Source organism: Sphaerodactylus townsendi, linkage group LG16 (assembly GCF_021028975.2).
Source record: "Sphaerodactylus townsendi isolate TG3544 linkage group LG16, MPM_Stown_v2.3, whole genome shotgun sequence".
Lineage (NCBI taxonomy): Eukaryota > Metazoa > Chordata > Lepidosauria > Squamata > Sphaerodactylidae > Sphaerodactylus > Sphaerodactylus townsendi.
Genome location: NC_059440.1, coordinates 2,352,559 through 2,364,986, shown reverse-complemented (window position 1 = coordinate 2,364,986; position 12,428 = coordinate 2,352,559). Strand labels below are relative to the sequence as shown.

Below are 12,428 nucleotides of genomic sequence, written 5' to 3'. Positions count from 1 at the left end.
GAGAGTCCAAGATCCACAAGTTTTGTCAGTCTTTGTAGGCGTAGATTGTATTAAATGCGGAACTAAAAGTCCGCAAAGAGCATTCGTGACATAATTCCCCTGCTGTTCCAGATGCGTCAAAGCTGTGTGGAGGCTAATGGCACGATGGCCCTCCTCAGAGATCTATTAGTCCGATATGCTAACTGATAAGCTTATCAAATGTAATCTGGAAGGCAAGCAAACTAATATGCTCTTATGGATCAGTTTTTTCAAAACACTTCATGATGATGGGGGTGAGTGCCACTGGTTTATAATCCTGAAGATTGTCAGCAGGAAATCTCTTTGCAGTAGGTGGGAACAATGGGTGGAAGCTTTCAAACAAGATGGAATGGTGGACTGGGATAAAGACTCGCATTAAAGATCCCAGTAAAAAAACACCAGCCAGTTGGTTAGCGCATTCCTTTAACACTGTAACCGGGAATACCATCCCGTCCAGCAGCCTTCCTTGGATTCACAGCGCCTCAAACTTGCCTCACCTCATGTTCCTCCACAGTGAGGTGTGAGCTGCAATCACCTGGTGGCTGTGTGTCATCTCCTTCTGATAGACCTGTTTTCAAAGCGGGCAAAAGTGGGATTTAGCTCCTCCTCGGCCAGAGAGAAGAACTCCCCATCCACAGAAAAAAAATGTCATTGTTTGGTTTATGGTTGGTAATTTGTTGAATTCCCTGCCACACCTGCCTCATGTTGTTATTAAAATAATCTTCAATTTTTTCTCTCTATAACTCATCTTGGCTTGTCGAATGCCTCTCTTGAGACTGGCTCTCGCCAAGCACTATACTTTGGTTCCTCTCATCAACACCAGATCTGAAAGCAATATTCCTGTCATGCAAAAGTCGCTGGAACCTCCTCCTTTGTCATCCAGGGGTTTATGGTTGGAGTAAATCCGGATGCGCTTATACACAGTGTAAGAGTGTCTGTGCAGTGGGTGATATAACTCAGAACAGTGCAGTGGTATACTCCTCCAGATCTGGGTGGTAGAAAACATCCCAATTTGTTGTCTCTCAAAACAATCTTGAAAGTGGAAGTTTAGAGGCATCATCAGGCCAGGATTTTACAGTCTTTATTACAGGCAACACCCGGGCCTCCCAAGTGGAATATATGCTGGTGCCAGAAACAGTGATAAATGGTCTGACTGGACCCAAGTGTGGTGTAACTGTATCACCTTGTAGGCATCCTTTGATGTTGGTATACACTTTTATCCAATGTATTGGCTCCTCTAGTGGGGCAAGCACCTGACATGCTGGTAGAGTTTAGGGGAGCAATCTGTTTTTAAATTAGTATGATTAAAGTCTCCTCCCTCTATAATGAGCAGCCAGCCATCAGGATGCTTTTTCTGCTGGTTTTCAACAATGTTATACAGAGAGCTCAAAGCTATGGCAGCATTAGCATCAGGGTGGAATGTATACTGCAAATGATGTATAACCACACTAAACTCCCGTGGCAGGATATATGGGTCTGCATCTAATAGTCATACCTTTCCAAATCCCTTTGAGCAAGTGACCCCTGGTGATGCTTGCATTAGTGCACCACCAGCTTTGTTCACATAGAGATTTAAACCCTCCTTTATGCTTCCCAGAATCTTTACTACTTCTGTCCTGCCGGAAAGAAGTGAAACCAGATAGTTCAACTGCTGAATCGGGAATGTGTGAGTGAAGCCAGGTTTCTGTAATTAATAAAACACAGCTGTTCTTGCCAAAATCTGCTCTTCTACAATTTGTAGCCTTAATTCATCCATTTTGTTGCTAAGAGAGATCGTGGCATTAGTAAGAAAAAATGCTTGGAAGTGCAGACTTGAAAACTACACCTTTCCCAGCTTAGTAAAAACACCAGCCCGGCGCCTTCTTCTTCCTCCCTTTCCCTATCCCTCACTGCCTCTCAACCTCCCTACCAGGAATTGTAATCCAGGGGTTCCCCTGGGGTCCTAGCTGCCTCTGCCGGTATATTGTGAAGACATATGAAATCTTCCTCGTGAATAGCCATTTCACATTTCTAGTCCAATTTGTATTAAGACTCATGTCAATTATAAAACTCCTTTTGCTCCACGTAGCATGCTTCTAAGCAAGCACAAAAACACAGCACAAAAAACACAAACACAAAACATCCACACTACATCGAGGGAAAGCAACCAGCCGCAGCAGTTCTCCTCTCAAGCAGCCATCCCTTCCTGGGGACCGGGAAGCTAAAACCTAATGGCTTGAGTTGAAGAGTTGAGACGTTAAGACGCTATGGAGAGGGGGGGGGGGGGGTTGGAGACGCTGTCGCAGGCTTGAGGGAACCTCCGATGAAACCGGGACTCGCCTTCTTGCCGCCTTCCTCAGTTTGAAAAAACTCCCGCTACTATGACTTCACGGCTCTGAGCGCCATGCGCGCCTCCCAAGTTTTGGAAAATGGAGAAGGTCATTGCTGCCTCTCCCATCGCGCAAGACTCCTCCGGTCTCTCCCAAGCGCTGCCTGCCGCTCCTCGCCTACAACCTCGGACTCCACAGATGAGCCTTGCCTTTTTTACTTGAGTTTAGAAGCCCTCCAGTTTAGAAGCTCCTAGTTTCGAGCCCCAAAAAGGAGGAGAACGGCAAACTCCAACTCTCCGCCGCTTGCGGAGCGTCTTCCCCCACCGGAAACCCCACCGGAACCCCAGCATCTGTTAGCTGTGACCGGCCAGCACATCCCACCACCCTGTACACATTCACACCCCTGACTGACACGGATCAGCTATCCCATCCCCAGAGGCAGCTTTTGTTTCTGCAAACGCTAACATCCAGGCCCTTCAGTCACCCTTTGACTTGATAGTTCCTGCAGCACTGAAGGGCAGCACACTTCCTCTTTATCTGAAAATAGTATTCTTCTGCAACGCGAAAGCCGCTCACAGTTTGACACCCGTTTGCTGTGTGTTCACTTCCTCACTCTTGAAATAGGAAAACGTGAACTTAAAAACAAGAAGCGGGTTAGTGCAGGAGACATCATCACCCAGGTAAGACAGACTTTATTACTGCTTCTTTTAGTAGAAAAAGGCGGGCAACTGGTGGGAGCGACAAACTGGTCTGGAAGAACCTGCCGCTTGCTTTCAGTTTAAAGCAGCATGTTCGGCCACACTAGAGATTTAAAGGGGCCCAAAAACGGGAAGGCTTTTTTCTCTCAACCACATTCAAAGTTGGTGCCCTAACAAAAGTAAATTTCTCAGGTCTCTGATTAAAGCCTGAGGAGGCACGAGGCTCTGCGCTTTCTCTGGTGAGGAGCAAACAGCACTGGGTATAATAAGATCATTCAATCACCTCAGATGCGGAGACATGGAAGAATTAGCTGCCTCGGAGGAGGAGGCCCATTCTGTCTCTGTATGAATCTGTTCTGGGCTGGACTCCTTCCAACCCAAAGGCACATTCAGAAGAGAAATAAATATGCAATGTTCGCACTGATATGCTCTAAAAGAAAACCTTTTGAGATGTGTCTGCAGCTCTCATTCAGGGGAAAAAAGTATGTCCCCACTAACAGAAGTTTGGGAAATTCTGATGGGACCCATTATATCCCCCAAACCCTTCCAGGGCCTGATGCAGTTCAAACCATGCAAAAAACAAAACAAAACAAACGTAACACTGGACATGGAGAGGGGCAGGGGAAGGATCTATACAAAGTTCTCAGATATGCTTATTAAGGTTCACATTTTGGGGTTTCCCAGATAAAGACATCATTTTGCACAATTCAGACTCCCACTATCCCTTGCACTGGAAACAAGTCTGCAGTGGAAACTGGCCCTTGCTTCCTCAGAGAAGGGCGACTTGGCTATAGGGAAAGGGCTGAGGCTTAGCACGGAGCGCTGCAGGCTCAGCCTCTGGCCCCTGCAGTGAAAGGCACTCCAGGGAGGGATCTCCCTTTGCTCTGGAGGACCCTGGAGATCCACAGCCGCTCAGAGTAGACAACTGCCCCAAGATAGACGGTCTGTGTATGTTCAGTTCTGAGTGTTGCAGCAAGAAACGAATGAAGCCAGGCAGAGGTGGGATCCAGCAGGTTCTCACCAGTTCCCGAGAGTGGGTTACTAATTATTTGTGTGTGCCGAGAGGGGGTTGCTAATTGGGTCTGCTTTTCCGTTAGAAATTCCATTAGGTCCAAAAATCACAAAGTCCTGTTGTTTCCTATGTGGCTGATTAGCAAAGGTAGAAAACGGGATAATTCTCCCTGTTGGGCTGTTTTAAAAACATGTTTCAGAAATAGGGTAAAGTTCTTTGTTTCAGGAAAGTCTCCTTCTTTTGATTTCTAGAAACAAAATTAAGTATTTGAAAGTATTAAGTATTTGATAGGCAGTCAATTAGAGGAGAAGTAGTTGTTTCTGTCGGCAGTAGACGATAGGACTTGCTATAATGAGTTTAAATTATGGACAGAAAGATACCAGCTCGAAATTAGGAACTTTTTTTTTTACAATAAGAGTTTTTTACAGTAACAGAGAAATTATTAATGCCCCGCCCCCGGAATGCCCTCTCGGCCATCACCACCGTCGTCTCCGCACTTCCAGCCCTTAACTGGCGCTTTGCTATGCCAATCCCACCACCATGGGAACATGTTACTAAAACTTTTGGATCCCACCACTGAATCCATGCTGTAACCCAAACTCCAGCATGCCCTTTGGGAGAACATGAACATTAATTGTCTGAGCATTAATTGCCTTTTTTGTTTTCATAAATCACAGAAGAGTTCGTCAGCATAAGATCAAAATGGACATCCATTACGTCATTCTCATTTTTTTCTATGGACAACTGTGGTGTAGCCCCCTTTCTGCTGAGATCAAGGGGACACCAACATTTTCCCTTCCAGCCACTTTCCAGGCACCCACCACTGTAAGAACGGACCTCAGGGACAAAGACACTGTCAAAAATGAAGGGCCACCAGTGCCCACTGTTACACCCACTACAGCACAAGAAAACAAATCTCAAGATGGGCACATAATAGGGGCAGTGGTGACTGGTATTATCTTGGTGGGTATGATAGTTGCCATTGTCAGCATCTTCCTATGGAAGAGGTTACGGAGGACAGATCTTGCAGATCCACACTGGGCCGGCCGTTCCCCATTTGCAGATGGAGACGCGATAGAAATCGCCACCGACAAAGAACTCATGCAAAGCTCAAAGCGCGCCTCCATCCTCTCTGTCTTGCCTTGGAAGTTTACGAAGAACACACTGCTGCTGGAAAACGTTGAGGGTCCACCATCTGAACCCGCGCAAAGCCTGAGTGATCCATCTGCAAATGGGGCTGATAAAAGAAGCAGCCAGTCGAGCCCCACGGCAACAGAGAATTCCAGTTCTTCTTCAACAAGCCTGCAGACTCCGGCCTCGTGTGGACCAAGCAGCCTGACCAACATTCCACTCCCGCCGGGCGATCTCTTCCCAGAACTCGCCAACCTGCCCCCTCCACCCAGCTGGGTTGGTGAAGTCAGTGAGGACCCCTGTCCAAACGGCCCTGGGCCTTTTCCATTTCATCTGCCTGCAGAGGCGCTGTGTCCAGCACCACCTGACCCCTCTTGTGGAAATCCAGAGGAGGCATCGCCACTCCCGCTGCCACCTAAAGATTTTTTCTGAGACCGGACTCTACTGAGGCAAAGGCCACCTGCCCCGTTCCAAAGCCCTTTCAGAACTTGAAGAGGCCAGCATCATCATTTACTACTGTTTGCCTGTAGCTTTTTTCGCTGTTGCTTACTAGGACATAAAAAGAAACCTGTGGGGTCAGATTAGAACAGTGGTGGCGAACCTTTGGCACTCCAGATGTTGTGGACTACAATTCCCATCAGCCCCTGCCAGCATGGTTCGCCACCATGGGATTAGAAGGTCCAGCTAGGTCAGTATCCAGTTTCCAGCAGCATGCCAACCAGTTGCCTCCAGGAGGCACACCGGCAGCTGCTGTCTACCTTGCCACCCCAATGTACAGCAACACTGCTTCTGTCCAAGGAGGTTCTGTTTAACTACCACTGTAATATCAGCTGATATTTGTACTGACCGCGAGCTTCAGCTCCTTTCTGTTTTATTCACTTGTTGACCAAGAGGTACTCCTGGGTTTGTTTTTTTTAAAGGAGCCTTTTTGCTTCTGCCAGTAATCTGCATTGGCATCCTCTCGGATTGCTTATATCTTTCCTGACCTGCAGAATGCATTTTATCTGCACTTCTGCGATGGTGGATTTGAGCACGGCAAAGCAAATTACCCTTCTCGACTCTCCCTTTCAGCTTGTCTGTTCTTCCCGGTTTGAAATTAAGCACAGACAAACTGAACTTTCTGGGCAGCTTTTCCGTTTTCATGCCAGACAAATTTGATCCCTGTTCTCAAATGGTTTGACCATCATTCCACCTCATCCTAGATCCTGGAGTAGCACCCAGGATCATGTCAAGATTGCTCTTCCCTTTGGGGGACTATGCAACTTGCTATTCTGAAGCACGGCCAATTTACTGTACATCTAGAAATTGGTTTGCAGCAACCTTAGTGTACATTCACCTCAGCCAATCTTTGTTTTAAAAAATCACCACGGTGACTTTTTGCCTTTGGAAGCCACAGGAAATTATACCTTTGTATGTGGATTTCATCTTTACCATCCTTGCAATAGAAAGGATGTGACACGAAATCCTCTCACCACCTGCTGTAGCAGTTGGCCTCAGACGCTTAATGAAGCGCTGTGTGGATTACTGTGAATCCAACAGACTGACAATTAATTATGAAAAAACCAAGGTATTGGTCTTCTCTAGGCGCTTTAAGAAGCTCACATGGGCAATGAAAAGCACCCAAATTGAACAGGTTAAGTGCTATAAATACCTTGGCCTCTCATTCTCCTTTAACCTTTCATGGGCAAACTCCAGGAGGGAAGGTCAGCTTCTCCTAGTTGCTACATCTAATAGTATGTCAGCATCTACTACATTTCTTTTTACAGCAGTGGCCACTCCCTTTATCCCTCCTGCCCTTCAAATTCTTTCAATGCCAAAGTCAGCCTGAGTATTGTTTCTTTTACCCAATTTGGATTCCAGCTATTAACCACTCCCTTGAATTCTCTTCAATCCAAATTTTTTCACAATATAATTGGACTCCCAAATTGTGTGCCCTATGCAGCCTCTCTTTGTCTGGAGTTAGGGTCAAAACTCCTTGGAATCAGCCAGCTGCTGGCTGAGGGGACTTTTAGATTCTCTGGCCATGCTAATTCATTTTCTTCTCGACTGTAACTCCCTGGTCCACCGCCTCGCTCTTCTGGACACCCATTCTCCCAACCCCTGGTTTTCTCCATAATTGAAGAAAAAATTGTTTCTATTGGACTGTCAGTTGATTCACTCCTTTGGCTCCTTTGTCCCATTCCATAGAAGCTTATAGGTAAAATTAAAAGGTCAACTATTGGGACAGGAGAGTTCTTCTACCCTAATCACCGCGAGCCAAGAAAACGTGGCTCCCTCCCTTGTATTTTTTCTCTCCCATTTGAATGGGCCACTAGCTGGCACAATACCTGTATTGCTTAATAAACCCTGGTTCAAAGTTGAGAGCCATAATGCTCTCGCCAGGTTTAATGTTATGCCTTCTGCCTTGTTACATGGCAGATTTAATAAGCAAGAAAAGACTAAAAGATTGTGCCCATGCAGCGATGGCTCAGTTGAATCTCTGGCCCACCAATTACTACACTGTCTCAGATTCAAGGAAATCAGATCCAAGTATGTGAATCTCACTCCTTTATATTTACCAGATCTCCCCGATTTAATTAGATTACACTACTTGTTGGACAACCCTGATCCTTCTCTCTGTATGACAGTGGCAGACTTTCTCCTGGAAATTATTAAATGCCAGTAGATTTCCTTCATCCTAACATGGATATCCTGTATTGTATATGCTTTTTAATCTGTTTTTATTATTGTTGTACTGTTTATGCCAATAAAGGCTTGCTTCAAAACCTGCTGTAGCGCCCATTGATACAATGGTGAGGTGGGCATGGGAGGACTTTTGCGGCACTGCCAAGATGACTGGCACTTGAATGCTTTTTTTAAAATGATGCTGCAAGTTGCCTTGAGCTTTTTATTTTACTTTTTAAAATAAAGAACACAAATAATGGAATATTTATGCTCTGATGGTGCTGCTAATCTTTGCCTTTCCAACTAATGTACAAAGAACACTTTGCAGCTTTCGACAGCAAGAACACCAGTGGGACGGCTGCACAGGGCACACGACGGAAGAATACAAAGTCAAGAGCCATATTAAGGTATTCCTGTAGTGAGGCTGATATAATATTTGACAGGAAACTGGGACAGTGTGGTTTATTTAATCTACTCTCCCTTGCAGAGGGGGTGTGTGTGTGTGTGCGCGCACACACACACACGTGAGAGAAAGACATGGAAAGAGAGCAAGTGTGCACACATGAAAATTAAGCACCACAGAAGATTAAGAATTGATGGTGAAATGTTTCCAAGTCAAGTCTGGATATGTTAAATTTATAGACCAACTGTAATATGGCAGTTAGTGTACTGAAGAGACCCTGGTGCAAATCTCCCCTCTGCTACGAAACTCAGTTGGGGCTGGGGCATCTTTCAATGTGTGGCTATACGAGGCCAGATCTTTTCAGAAAGCCGTGAGAAGTCCCAACTAGGCGCTTTTGACTGGCTTCCTTGCTGATAGTGTTCACATGGGGGCAGAGGTGGGAGGATAAAACGAATCTCCTTCGGTGGGCTCTGGGGAAGATTGATTCTTCTAAAGCTGTCAGGTTTTTGGGGCTATTTTGTGTGCATGTTTTACTTTTATGATTTTACTGTGGCATTTGCTTTGATGTAAACCTCCCTGAAGACTATTTTAGTAAATGATAAGAAATAAAATGGATTCAAAATACCCAACTGATTTTCTTCTGGACCTGCACAAACCGCCTTGTTACCTACCTGTTTTGTTGACGACACATCCCTGTCCACCGTGTCCAACAGAGATAAGACCCAGCACAGCTCAAACATCTGCTATTTTGCAGGCAAGACAAGCAGCAACCTCCAGTCAGCCCCAGAAGCTGATGCATCAGTAGCTGAGACTAGGAGAAGGATCTCGGCAATTGCAGAGGGGGAACTGAGCAAACACTGGGGGAAGAACTGGACTATACATCCCAGGGACGCTCCATCCTCCACACAACCCAGTGGTGGGTTAAAATCGAAGCCAAACTGAATGAGTTGCGCATTTCCTTGGAGGATCTGCTAATGTTAACAGAGCAGGAGGTCTCTGGGGCTATCAAGAAGAGACTTTTTGATAAGAGAGTTTCAACAGATGCTAGAGGAAGCTAATAAAACCTGTTCCCCGATCTCTCTGGGAATACCTGTGGATAGATGAATTGTAGCCCGGTACCTTTATCTCCTGGTTGAGGCCCGGTGGCGTAGAGCAATCCCCTTAGCTAGGTGTAATGCCCTGCCTTCTTCCTTTAGCCTTGGATGCCAACTTGGAATTCTACATAAAGAAAGGAAATGTCCGTGTGGCATGGGTTCTGTGGAAACAGTATCTCACATGCTGTTGAATTGTCCTTTTTATGAGATAGGTAGGAAGAAGCACATAATCCCCTTCCTGCATGGAAGTGAAGGCATTGCAGATGAACAGAAGGTTATATATCTTTTAAACAGCCACAACTACGAGCTGTCGGAAGCGGTGGCTAAATTTTTAAATGGTGTTATTTTGACTCGTCAGAAGTTGTAAAGGCTGTTATTATCTTGCAATGTTAATGATAAACTATTCATATGCCATTAAAGGTATTCGAAATCGAGAGAGTTTGGGGGAAGAACCTGCTCAAGAAACTGAAGTTGGACGTGGGGACAGCTCCTTGTTCCCAAGCCCTCCTCCTCCTCTCCTGTCCATCTTTGACCTCCCCCCTCACACCCAATCGTTTAGGTTTGATAGGGCAGTAAGGGGCTGATTCCGCCCCTCTCATTGCCCTGTTTACTGGCTGTGCACCTGACCATCTGACCATCTGCCAGCCCCCTCCAAGAATTTGTCCACTCCCAGGTTTTGATCACCGGGGTGTGATGCCAGACGCCCCCTATTATTAATTATTAACTACTTATTGTGGGGTGCTGCTGCTATAGTTTTAAGATTTGTATCTTAACTGGGGTTATTCGATTTGTTCCGTTATGGTTGTTGTTGTTTTGTTGTACACCGCCCTGAGCCCTTCGGGGGTAGGGCGGTTTATCAAATCGAATTGATGATGATGATGATGATGATGATGATGATGATGATGATGATGATGATGATGATGATGATGATGATGATGATGATGATGATGATGATGATGATGATGATGCATATATTTCAGTTTTTCTTAAGATTTCTGGGAATTTTTCTGGGGGAAAAAGGAAAAAGGCAGGGTCTTGCCCCACAGCTTCACAATTCCCAGAAATTTTACAGCTCTACTCCAGGGACTCCTAAAGAGAGGTATTTCTAATTGCCTAGTAGACGCTCCTTTTAACTTGGGATGCTGGGGGCTGAGTCTGGGACCTTCTGCCTGCAAAGCTCAGGTGCTGCCTCAGAGACACGGTCCTTCCCGGGAACTGTTCTCAAAACAGGATTTTACCAATTTCTCAAGATCATGGACAATACTAATAAATTAATTAATAAATATTAATAAAGAAAATACAAGAACCCCCCAAAAGAGGAGACAGAAATAAGAGCAGGAATCAAGGTACTTTCCATGAATCAACAATGGTAAGCCAGGACCACTGATCTGGATAAACCAGGCTAGTCTGGTACCATCAGATCTCTGAAGCTAAGCTGGGTTGGTCATGGTTAGTACCTGGGTGGGAAACCACTAAGTCCAGGGTTGCTATGGCGAGGCAAGCAATGGCAGACCACATCTGAATGCCTTTAAAACTCTATGGCAGTGGTGGCGAACCTTTGGCACTCCAGATGTTATGGACTACAATTCCCATCAGCCCCTGCCAGTTGGCCAGGCTGGCAGGGGCTGATAGGAATTGTAGTCCATAACGTCTGGAGTGCCAAAGGTTCGCCACCACGGCTCTATGGAGTCTCCGTACATCTGTGATATGGTGGAACTTTCCACTATTACCCTCATAGTTAAAGAAAGAACTGGGAGGAGTGCACAGACAATCTCACCCTAAGAGAGCACATTCCCAAAGAGCATTTTGGTTATCTTCACTTTTAAAAAAAAGGCTTTAATTATAAACACCAGTGAAAGTGGTGTGCATAACAGTACGCAGATGTGGGCATCGTAACAGTTTCATAGGCTACCAAGGAACACTAGCATTCCAGGTAAGCATCAGAGTGTTACCTATACATGTCATACAGCTCTACTCCAGGTCTGCATAAGATCTGGAGATGATCAAGTTCTCAAGCTGTTTAGTTAGGATCATATATGGGTCAGCAAACCCTTTACTGTCTTTTTTGAATGGAACAGGGTCTTGTACTGCACCCTAATTTAGAAGACTTTAACAGAGTCCCATCAATTTCCCGCAAAGGCTGTGACTTCTAAGTGGAACCTCCACATTCAGAGGAAGTAGACCTTTGGAGTCCAGTGTGGGAGAATAACAGAAGAAGGAGTTAGTCTTTGTACCTTCATCTCTCTCATTACTCATGACTTGTATGGCAGGAAATAAATCTCTGGACTGTTGGTTATACCCTGCATAAGAACAGAAGGGTCGTGGCATCCTTTTTATCAGCCCCACGAATCATAACTGCTTGATGTGCATCTTTAGATGACTAAAGAGTCATCTGATTTGATTAGATTTGTAAAGCCTGCGAGTGTTCAAAGACCTCAAAATTGCAAGACATTTTGATGGGGTGTCTGTGACAGATAGAGGAGGAGGAAATCCTACATCCCACACACAGTTCAGAATTTTATTTATTTATTTGTTTGTTTGTTGGATTTATAGGCCGCCTCACCCCCGAAGGGCTCGAGGCGGCTCACAGTATGGCTGTTCTCTAGACGGCAAATCAGTACAAAATATAACTTAAACCCATTAAAAACTTAAGCAGCAATTTCTAGAAATAAATACAAATTAAAACAACAGAAGTTGTTAAAAACAGGCGCCCGATCTAAAGGCCAAAAGGGGTAGGGGGTACGCAGGGACCAACCAAGATGGAATCAGGGCCCAACCAAGATGGAAAAACAGGCAGCCTCAGTGGGGGGCGGTGGAACTGCGGCCGGCCCCTCCAAAAGCCCGGTGGAATAGCTCCGTCTTACAGGCCCTACAGAACTCACCAAGGTCCCGAAAGGCCCGGACAGCTGGAGGTTGAGCATTCCACCAGGCAGGGGCCAGAGCCGTGAAGGCCCTGGCCCGGGTCGAGGCCAGCCGCATCGTCGCAGGCCCAGGGATCTCCAGCAGCTCTGCCGCCGCCAAACTCAGCAACCTATGTGGGACATAAGGGGTAATGTGGTCCCGTAGGTATTTTCCAGTTCATACTTCTTAGTCATTTAG

General features: G+C 45.8%; 1 protein-coding gene across 1 annotated transcript; it reads left to right on the top strand.

Annotated features, from left to right (window-relative positions):
* Nucleotides 1-2,910: 2,910 nt before the first annotated feature.
* On the top strand, nt 2,911-5,600 carry EVI2B (ecotropic viral integration site 2B). The gene is made up of 2 exons (XM_048519351.1): nt 2,911-3,007; nt 4,715-5,600. The coding sequence occupies exon 2, from the start codon at nt 4,740-4,742 to the stop codon at nt 5,598-5,600; it is 861 nt and encodes a 286-aa protein (XP_048375308.1). The 5' UTR covers nt 2,911-3,007; nt 4,715-4,739.
* Nucleotides 5,601-12,428: the final 6,828 nt, after the last annotated feature.

Bases quoted from the DNA above. Each gene is read 5' to 3' on its own strand.
- EVI2B (XM_048519351.1), top strand. From the start codon at position 4,740: ATGGACATCCATTACGTCATTCTCATTTTTTTCTATGGACAACTGTGG.